The sequence below is a fragment of the Vicia villosa genome, unplaced genomic scaffold (genome assembly GCF_029867415.1).
Source record: "Vicia villosa cultivar HV-30 ecotype Madison, WI unplaced genomic scaffold, Vvil1.0 ctg.002074F_1_1, whole genome shotgun sequence".
Lineage (NCBI taxonomy): Eukaryota > Viridiplantae > Streptophyta > Magnoliopsida > Fabales > Fabaceae > Vicia > Vicia villosa.
The window spans coordinates 399,527-410,939 of NW_026705829.1; the positions used below are offsets into that span (position 1 = coordinate 399,527).

The window sequence follows — 11,413 nt, forward strand, 5'->3', positions numbered from 1 at the left end:
AATTCAAACTGCTTCTTCAGCTTTTTGTATTTGATACTAAGATGAGCCTTGAGTTCCAGAAGTTCTGTTAAACTGGAAACTAACTCTTCTCTAGATAGTTCAGAAAATACCTCTTCAGAATCTGATTCTGATGTAGATTCTGATCCATCATCTTCTGTAGCCATCAGCGCGAAGTTGGCTTGCTCTCCTTCAGAGTCTGATTCTGATTCAGAATCATCCCATGTTGCCATAAGACCTTTCTTCTTATGAAACTTCTTCTTGGGATTCTCCTTCTGAAGTTTTGGACATTCATTCTTGAAGTGTCCAGGCTCATTGCACTCATAGCAGACAGCCTTCTTCTTGTCAGATCTTTTGTCACCAGAAGATTCTCCTCGTTCAAATCTCTTTGAACTTTTGAAGCCTCTGAACTTCCTTTGCTTGCTCTTCCAGAGTTGGTTTACCCTTCTGGAGATCATGGACAGTTCATCTTCTTCTTCTGATTTTGATTCTTCAGAATCTTCTTCTTTAGCCTGAAAAGCGTTAGTGCATTTTTTAACATTAGATTTTAATGCAATAGACTTACCTTTCTTTTGAGGCTCGTTTGCGTCCAGCTCTATTTCATGGCTTCTCAAGGCACTAATAAGCTCTTCCAAAGAAACTTCATTCAGATTCTTTGCAATCTTGAATGCTGTTACCATTGGACCCCATCTTCTGGGTAAGCTTCTGATAATCTTCTTTACATGATCAGCCTTGGTGTAGCCTTTATCCAGAACTCTTAATCCAGCAGTTAGCGTTTGAAATCTTGAGAACATCTTCTCAATGTTTTCATCATACTCCATCTTGAAGGCTTCATATCTTTGGATTAGAGCAAGAGCTTTAGTCTCCTTGACTTGAGCATTTCCCTCATGGGTCATTTTCAATGACTCATATATATCATAGGTCGTTTCCCTGTTAGATATATTCTCATACTCAGCATGAGAGATAGCATTAAGCAAAACAGTTCTACATTTATGATGATTCTTGAAAAGCTTCCTTTGATCATCATTCATTTCTTGCCTTGTAAGCCTTACGCCACTAGCTTTCACTGGATGTTTGTAACCATCCATCAGAAGATCCCATAGTTCACCATCTAGACCAAGAAAGTAACTTTCCAGTTTATCTTTCCAGTATTCAAAGTTTTCACCATCAAATACTGGTGGTCTAGTATAACCATTGTTACCATTGTATTGCTCAGCAGAGCCAGATGTAGATGCAGGTGGATCTGTTGGAATTTCACCAGCCATCTTTTACTGAAGTGTTTTTCTCTTCCTGAATCTTTTCTAAACACGGTTAAGTGCTTGCACCTTAGAACCGGCGCTCTAATGCCAATTGAAGGATAGAAAAACACTTAGAAAGGGGGGTTTGAATAAGTGTAGTTTAAAAACTTGAACGATAAAGACAAATTGCACAGTTATTTTTATCCTGGTTCGTTGTTAACTAAACTACTCCAGTCCACCCCCTTGGAGTGATTTACCTCACCTGGGGATTTAATCCACTAATCTCAACAGATTACAATGGTTTTCCACTTAGTCCGCGACTAAGTCTTCTAGAGTATCCTGATCAAAATCTGATCACTCCAGGAACAATTGCTTAGACACAAGCTAAGACTTTCTAGAGTATCCTGACCACCACGTGATCACTCTAGTTACAACTGCTTAGACACAAGCTAAGGCTTCCTAGAGTATCCTGATCACACTTGATCACTCAAGTTACTTACAAATTAATGTAATCAATTCTAAGAGTATTACAATGCTTCTGAAAAGCTATAATCACAACGGTGATATTTCTCTTAAAGTTTAAGCTTAATCTCACTAATATATTACAACAGCAATGTAGTGAGCTTTGATGAAGATGAAGTTTGTGAGCTTTGATTTGAACAGCGTTTCAGCAAGTTTGTATTCACAGAATTCGTCAGAATCGGTAACCTTGCTTCTCATCAGAACTTCATATTTATAGGCACTTGAGAAGATGACCGTTGGGAGCATTTAATGCTTTGCGTATTCCGTACAGCATTGCATTTAATGTTTCACTCTTTTGTCAACTACCTCGAGCCTTGTTTACGCTGTGTCTACTGACGTTGCCTTTAATAGCTTCTAACGTTCCTTTTGTAAGTCAGCGTAGCCTGCCATCTTGTACTTGCTTCTGATCTGATGTTTGTGTATACGACGTTTGAATATCATCAGAGTCAAACAGCTTGGTGCAAAGCATCTTCTGGTCTTCTGACCTTGAAGTGCTTCTGAGCGTGATACCATGAGAACTTCAGTGCTTCTACTTCTGATCTCAAGTTCTTCTGATGCTTCCATAGACCCATGTTCTGATTCTGCTTGACCATCTTCTGATGTCTTGCCAGACCATGTTCTGATGTTGCATGCTGAACCTTCTGAGTCAAAGCTTCTGAGCGCTGATTTGTGCATACTCTTTATATATTTCCTGAAAAGGGAAATTGCAGTGTATTAGAGTACCACATTATCTCACACAAAATTCATATCCTTGTTATCATCAAAACTAAGAATATTGATCAGAACAAATCTTGTTCTAACAGTACATACCAGGCATGAAGAGCAACTTGCTCAGCATTGGGCAGTTGGTCAAAAAGAACTACAAAGTGTCGATCAAAGACAAGATAATGAGATTTGTCGATGCAAGTGGAAGGTTAATCTTGAAGGCTCCTATGTCTCAAAATAGAACCTTCAAGAACGAACTCGATGTGATGGAGCACAAGTGTCTTTCGACTGCAGCTAGCAGAGATGAATGGATGTGGCACTATCGACTAGGTTATCTCAACTTCAAATACGTTAGAGACTTGTAAGCAAATAATATGGTTTTAGGACTTCCAGAAATCGACATTCCAAACGAGGTATGTGAGGAATGTGTGCAGGCAAAGCAGCACAAGAATAGCTTCAGCAAGGATGCGGGAAGTAAGTCGAAGGTGAAATTCTGGTATTAGATATGTGATGTCAAATGGGATGTCACGACACTAATATTTGATAGCAAACACCTATGGAACAAGTTGGTAACAGTAACGAAAAATAGTGCAGAAAAGTAAAAGACACAGGAAATTGTTTACCTAGTTTAGAACAACCTTCATACTCTAGGGACTACCAAGCCAGGGATGAAATCAATATACGATAGTATCAATTCAAAGTTAAACTCCCATATTTATAGCTTCTCACTTAATCACTACCCTTCCTATGACTTCTACCTAAGACTCACCTAGGTATGAGGCCCTTCTCAAATCCCTTCAGTCACAACCAGGGACAAACAAAACACTTAAACAAACGTAGAAGACACTTTTCAAAAGCACACAATTCTCAATATTTAACAGCTTATGAGAATTGACAATAACTCTCCTAGCTTAACAACTTCGGAGATCAAACCAAATACAACCGAACTAAAATACTCTAACTCTAATATCAAACCAGTATTAGAGCATATCATAATTCACAACCGACTCAAGAACTAAACACAATGAACACACATAATCCTTAAAGCTTGAGTGCTGGCATAATTAGGATTGTGCAGACTTTATGAAGCAGCAACAGCGGAATTTGGACTTGGGCTAAGTGTAAATCGGGTTATTGGATTAGCTCGTGTAAAAACTCCTCCTGAGTTAACGCAAAAAGAGCAAGCACGAAAAAACCTGATATAAAACAAACCCTAAAACTTAAACTGACATACAATTCAGTCTAAGACGCAATGTTACAACATCTGCTCCGACATCTATAAATACAACTGCTAGACTGTTTTGCACACATATCAAAGCAATCTACAAAAAATTTCCTGATCAGAATGTTTTACCAAAATTGCTGCCAACACAAGACCAACAAACTCTCCCTTTGGCAAATTTTGGCTAAAACATTACAAGCACAAACATTATAAGCACAAGTACAGATGTACAATCAGAGAACACAGCAGTAGAACACCACACTCCCCCTCAAGCTCACAAAAAAAAATATCCCTTTATACCTCTCCCCCCTTTTAGCCATAATATGCCAAAATTATATAATACTTAAAGTGATTAAAAAGGGAAAAGAGCAACCAATAGCTAGAACCAAAGTGAGAATCAGTATAGACCAAGCACACTAAGGTGCCAATTTTTTTTAAAGGATCCATAACAAAAGAGACAGAAAAAACACCAGCTCAAGAGGTCAATTTTCATCAGGGCCAGAACTACCATCAGTATGCTCAGACCCAGAGTTGCTATCATCTTCATCAACAGTTGCATCAGAGATATGATCCTTAGTATGAACATCAGAATCTTGTACACCATCATTGTCAACATAATTCTGTTCCTCTGCAACTTCCTCCTCAAAGTTATCACCAATCTTATTCCCATCAGCCTGTTCAAGGTTCTTGATTAATTTTTCAATATTAAGCTTCCTTTTCATGTTGGTATGAATGATCTCTTCCAACTCCTTGCAGGTCTTCTTTAGATCTAAAATGACATCAGCTTTGGTAGAGGATTTCTTCTCAGTATATGCCAACATGTTTCCCTGCAAATAAATTTTCATGGAGAGACAAAACAGATTCTCTCTTACAAGCAATATCAGTACTGGACAGAATTCCAGGATGCTGGTTGAGGATAACACCACAGATTAGAGAAGAAACCCCAATAAGAATTTTTGTGGCACTGGTTGCAGCATGTCTCATAGTCTGATAAAAAATATAGGTACCATAGTCTAAATTTGTTTTGGTACCCACAGCATAGAGAAATTTTCCTAACCCAACTGCAACTATTGAAGTATGATTGGTGGGAACCCAGTTAGCAATTCCTATTCTATGCAGTATGGCATATTTCACACTGAGTTGACCAGGAGACAGTTTGCCTCTCATAGGCCAAGTAGTGACTTGATTAGCAGTGATCACCTTGCAGACCTGATTATCAGTAACCTCCAGATCACACCCCTCTTCCTTATTTCTTCCTAAATACCTGTTGATAACAATAGGAGAGAAATTAACACATCTACCTCTCACATAGATTTTCCTAAAATTCTGGCTTCCAGGGTCAGCACAATCCACAGGGATATTCACAATAAACTCCTTAACCAGTACCTCATAGAATTTTGCAAAGTGAGTTACAGTTTTCATTAACCCAACATCAGAAATTAGTTCCATGATCTCCTTAATTTTAAGAGTATCCTGACCTAATTCTCTCTCTAGGACAACCCTCCTTTGATACATAAATCTCCATCCTTCGACACTATTAATAGAGTGAAAAGAGATGTTATCCAAGGGAGCATCTAGAACATTCACAAAGGACCTCATGGTTACATATTTCTTTACATGTGTGATGTTCTGAACATCATCACCAATATCTTGAACATCATCACCAACATTTTCAGACTCAGTGTCTGGCATGATCTTTCTCTTCTTGGAAGGAACATTCACTTTGCTCCAAGACTTTGAAGGTCCGACAACTTGCTTCTTATTAGATTTGGGAGAATTTGGGTCAAGCGTACTTATACCTTTCCTAGTCCTCGGCCTTTTAGCAATCCCAGAATTCACACTCTTGATCACTTCATCGTCTGAGGACAATTCATCAACATTAATAATATAGTTATACTCCTCATTACACTAGACATCCTGATCAGTAGGAGGGGATTCCCGATCAAATGATGTCTCCATGTTATCTTCACCACTAGTTTCAGTAGTTTTCAACATAGAATCATCAAACTTATGAAGGTTATTTTCAGGGTCATCATTTTTAGAAACATTAGTGGTCTGTTTTACTTTATCATCATTGGTAGAAGGGACAATTTGGGAGAGAGGAAGAAAGATCCTAGCTACTGGAACTTCCTCATTCAAAATCCTAGAGACCATTTTTCTAATAGCCCTATTAACATATCCACTACCCTCTTTGATTTTATCAAGAGCCGGGTTGGAAGAGTTACCTTTGGGTGGTTCTGCAAAACCTGTTGTATGTGAAGGATGGGACTTCTTTAATGCAATATCAGAGTGGTAGACCATGGCTAAGGGAGTAGCCGTAATCACATCATCTACCGAAGCGTTCACAGGTTGAGCCTTAGAGACGAATGCAGCCATTGACTCCTCATCAAAAGAGGTTTTTAAGTGAGATGAAGTAGAATGTTGAGACATCTTGGAGATCTTGTGAGCAGCGGGAGAGTGGTGAAACAAAGTTCAATTACCGTGGAGGGAGATGAAAGGGTTTTAAAAGTGGAGAGCAGATATAGAATGGTGTGTGGGAAAGTAAATGAGAGTGTTTTGAAATGATTGCTTTCGGTGAGGCCTCTTTATGTGATGCAACCGCAAAACCACTTGAGTAAGATTCCCACACACTATTAATTGCTATAAATCCTCAAAAACGCAGATCCCTAATTTCCCTTTTGAAGACTTAGATTTCTTAGTTATAATTTCACCATATTTACTCTGGGATTAGATTATGGAATCTTTCATCTGTTTGCCATGTAGACCATGAAAATAGGTTAAATTACCAACAAGGCTCATCTCAACTTTTGACTTTACTTGTCTAGTACAATGTTGAAACATCTCATTAGACATTCCATCGACATATATTTGAGGGATCACGAGTTTTCCTTCCTTTTCTTTTTGGAGTCTTTGATATTAGGAGGAGTAGCTTAATCCTAGAGGAACCCATGCGTAACAGTTATTCTTAGACCTGACTCCTTTCATAACCACTTCTCTCTTCTTGTTTATAACAAGGCATTCATATTTGGTGAAGTTTACTTTGTATCCTTGGTCACATAGCTGACTTATGCTTATTAGGTTGGTTGTTAATCCTTCCACAAGTAACACATCATTAAGATTTGGAATTCCTGAGCACTCCATATTTCCAATCCCTTTGATTTTGCCTTTAGCTCCATCTCCAAAAGTAACATAGCTAGTGGAGTGAGGTTTGATATTCACCAATGGATCATTGACATATGTCATATGCCTAGAGCAGCCACTGCCGAAGTACCAATTGTCTTTGGTTGAAGCTCTGAGTGAAGTATGGGCTATAAAACTAGTAACATTATTTTTAGGAACCCAGTGTTTCACCTTTTTGTCATTAGAAATTATCTTATCTGAATTAATGGGGGTTGCAGATCCAGCAAACCCATGTAACCTGAAGCAGAAGGGTCTTATATGGCCAGACCGTCCACAATGATGACATCTCCAGTGCTGGAATTTTTTCTTGGTGTGATTAACTTTTCCCTTACCTTGATGTTGAAACATCTGATTTAACATCTTTGGCTTAGAACTGGAATGTATGAGATTTGAAGCATATGTCTCTTTCTCGTTGAATCCTATACCGCTCATGTCTCCTGTCACTCATCTCACTTGAAGAATTTCATCTAATGAGTCTGTCCCATTGTTCAACATTCTGACTGACTTGTTTACTCTGTTAAGCTCAGATTTTAGAGAACTCAATTCTTCTTCTAGTCTAGAGATAGTTTTCATATGCTCTTCTTTTCTACCTTTAGATTGTGTATGAGACCTTTTTGTTTCTTAATCGTTTGGCATAGTTCAGTACTTTTGAAATATAGTTTTCTGAAACTTGAGTTTTCATTAGTCACCCATCTACCTGTCATAGCTTTCACATGCTTGGAAGATTTTTCTTCAAGGTCACTTTCAGAGTCCTCTTCAGACCAAGTTATCAATAATCCCTTCTTCTATTTCCCAATGTATGTAGGACATTCATTTTTAATGTGTTCAAGTCCTTCACATTCATAGCACCGTATGCCTTTCCCTTGAGTGTACGTTTCTTTAATTCTCTCACTTACAAAATCATTAGAGTTGTGGATGCCAGATGAGTTGTTCTGGGCATTTGATCTTGAGTTCCTTCCCATCTTCTTTATTACCTTGTTAAAATGTCTTCGAAGCAAAACTATAGCCTTAGATATCCATTTATTTGTACTCAGATCACATTCCTCCTCTTCATCTACAGTATTGGTAACGAAATCTATACTTTTGTTCTTCTTTTCAGATCTTTCATTGATGTTCAGTTCAAATGTTTTAAGAGATCCTAAAAGTTCATCCAATCTCATCTCGTTAATATCTTGAGCTTCTTCGATGGCAGTCACTTTCATGTCAAATTTCTTAGGAAGAGACCTGAGCATCGTCCTCACCAGTTTGTCTTATGGTATATTTTCCCCTAACGCATTAGATGCATTAACTATCTCTAGTACATTCATGTGAAAGTCATGAATACTTTCATCATCCTTCATCCTCAGATTCTCGAATTGAGTGATGAGCAGCTAGAGTCTTGACATCTTCACTTTGGATGTGTCTTCATGAGCAGTTTTAAGAGTTTCCCAGACATCATTAGCTATTTCACATGTGTTCACTAATATGAAGGTGTTCTTGTCAATCCCATTGAATATAGCATTAAGGGCTTTAGAATTTCCAAGAGCAAGTTCATCCTCTTCTTTATCCCAATCTTCTTCAGGCTTCAACTTAGAGGTCGGTTTCTTATTTGCATCCAATATAACAGGGTGTGTAACACCCCATAAAATTCTTTATTTAATTTAATTGATTTTTTTGGATTAAATATTAGAATTATTTGAGTTATTTGAGAAAAGTGGAATAATGAGGCTAATGGACCGGGGTTGCTTTTAGTAGAAGGGGGTGTCAGTTGTGAAGCCCATTGCTAATAATAAACTTATTTTCATAAAATAGAAAAAGAGAAGGATTTGTGAAAATAGAACCAAAGGAGAAGTGAAGTCTGAACGTGAAAGAGCAGAGAAGCAAGGAAGTGCGACGCGAGGAAGAACGAAGAATCAACCTTCAGGTAAGGGGGGCTCTTCCGTTTAACTTCTATTATGGGATTATAGATAGTAGGATAGATTGAGCATGTTGTTTGTATCAATTGGGTTATATTTAGGTTTAAGGATGTTAGGTTGGGGTTGGGATAAATTGATGAAAGTTACACGATTTGGTGAATTCTGGATGTTAGATACTGATATGATGTTAATAGATGCTTATTGTGTGCTGGACGTGTGTTATAATATGCGTTGTTTTACTGTACGTGAAATCTGGTAAAAATGGAATCAGTTTGATAATGATTCGATGAAATAGGGACAAAATCATAGGCTATTTTCTACGATTCGGATTCCTGGAAATCGCCAGTTCGTGCCGCGTCCAAGGGTTGGCGCCGCGAACTGCTTGGCAGAAGGCGCAGGGAAAATTGATGTACTCAGTACGCGCCGTGGACATTAGTCGCGCTGTGAAGGCGTAGTTCCTTTCTTGTTTTGCACCGCGAACCCTTGTTTGTGCCGCGAAGGCGTACTTTCTATTCGTTACGCGTTGCGGACTGTGTGTAGCGCCGCGTGCTGTAGTGATAGTTGTTTTCTTGGAAAAAGTTTAAAGATGTGTAACTTTCAAACCGTATGACCGTTTTTAGTGTCGTTTTGAGCACGGCGAAGCTAATTAAATGATTTATACAATAAAATGGTGTTTTGAGTCGTGACTCGATTTATTTTAAAAAAACTCGATTTTATTTGGTTGTGATGGTTTATGCGTACAGGTACATTGGTAAATGTTTTATCTGTTATGATGCAGTGGTTGTAACTGGTGATTGATATACATATATTGTTGATGTAAAATATATGTTTTTTATGGTTGAGAAATGGCATAACCATGTGTGGCTATTAATTGTTGCATTGGTTGAGGATTATGATATTCAGTTGATTGGTGTTGATGATTAGCATGTTGTATGTGATGCATGCATTTCATAATCATGTTGTGGGCTGTATCCCTTATGGTGGTGGGACAGCGGCAGCTAATTCCCATTGTGCGGAATTAGTGAGAGGAGTAGCCGAATCCTTATGGTGGTGGATCGGTGAGATGGATTATCCCATGTTTGGTACCACATGCATATAGTTGCATTTGCATTAGGCTAGTTGTATTATTATAACATGAATGGAAGATTGTCCAATGTTATAATAGGTGATGATTGTGTAATTGTTGTGATTTAATTATATTGTGGCGAATCTGATCATAACTGTAATTGGGTGAATAATATGTGATTGATATTTTATTATTTATAGCCTATAACATTGGTTAAATGTGAATGAGACTCACCCTTACTGTTGTCATTTTTCAGATTGAGGACTAACTTTTGTGCTTGGTGAGGATTAGCTCGTAGAGTGAATCCGTTTGAGTCAGTTGGGTCTGTGTCATGCTCTGGTCGTGTAACACTGGGAACGTTATTTAGAGTTACCTGATAAACTCTTGTTTTTGGCTATTTGTTTTATGGTTGAATTATGAGTCTCCGACTCCGGATGTTTAATTATTCAGACGTTAAGAATATTCCGCTGTGTTAACATGTTATCTGGATAATTTTGGTTTATCGTTCCTTTTATGGCATGACATGAATATTTGTTTATTTTGATGGAGTTGTAATACCCTTTTCATGTTTGTAACACGGTGAACTGACTTTTTCGAAATGTCGCGGTTAAGCATGAGTCGCCACCGACTTTTATTTTATCCAATTGGAAAGGCTAAAAGAACAGGAAAATACCTTTTTAAAAAGATTTTGAGTTTGGGGGGTAAGTTATACAAAGGGAAGGTGTAAGGCACCCTTTGCATCCATGGTTATTCGTGGGCTCTTAATTGCTTAGCTCGCTTTTGTATTGTTTGAAATGTTTGAAAATGAGGTGTGAAAAGTAAAACTTTAAAGAATAACTTTAGCTTGTAAATAAGCGTAGTCTTTTGAAAAGTATTTGAAAATTAGTGGAAATAGAGTTTGAATTTGATTTTGAATTTGAAATAGAGCAAGCAATTAATGGCAACCACCCTAAGTTTGAAAAATTGTTCTTTTAGTCTTTCGGGTGAAAAGGTCTATCCATACCATAAAGGGTAGGAAGTCTTTCAATTGGATGTTGAAGGGTCATCGAGTTATCGTTCGCCATAAGACTGTCCCATGCCATAAAGAGGGCAGGTAGTCTAAGGGAAGGATAGAATAGTCATTAATCTTTTTAGGCATCATGCGAGGATACCTTAGCAATAGGACAATCATCTTTATTTTTCCGAGGCAACATCGAGGGGCTAGATGATTTTTATTCTTTAAGGCAACCTTGCTTTAGGTATCCTCGGAATCGAGGGGCTTGACTATTTAAAGGCAACAATAATTAAGGCAACAAGGCAACAATATAAGGCAACATGCAACCAGAGGGGTCACCCTAAAGGTGTGTGGGTGCAACAATCACGTGGTTAATTTCGATGACATTTATCTTGTAAAGTTAGTGATTCTACGTTCAGTTCATGGTTTATCACTCCCTAGGATTACTAACCACGCAGTTTAAAATAAGCAAAAAGTAAAGGCAGAAATTAAAAGTCCTACGCTATTACAATAAACACCTGCGGGGATAGGGGAATTTAAAAGTGTTAGAACAAGATTTGTTCTTATCAATTATCGTAGTTTTGATGATAACAA

The 11,413-nt window shown here is 37.9% G+C and overlaps 1 protein-coding gene across 1 annotated transcript; it reads right to left on the bottom strand.

The window, feature by feature from the left end:
- Positions 1-4,488: 4,488 nt before the first annotated feature.
- On the bottom strand, positions 4,489-6,114 carry LOC131637715 (uncharacterized). Its single transcript, XM_058908321.1, has 2 exons — positions 5,655-6,114; positions 4,489-5,543 (listed from the first exon to the last, which is right to left on the bottom strand). The coding sequence occupies exons 1-2, from the start codon at positions 6,112-6,114 to the stop codon at positions 4,489-4,491; spliced, it is 1,515 nt and encodes a 504-aa protein (XP_058764304.1).
- Positions 6,115-11,413: the final 5,299 nt, after the last annotated feature.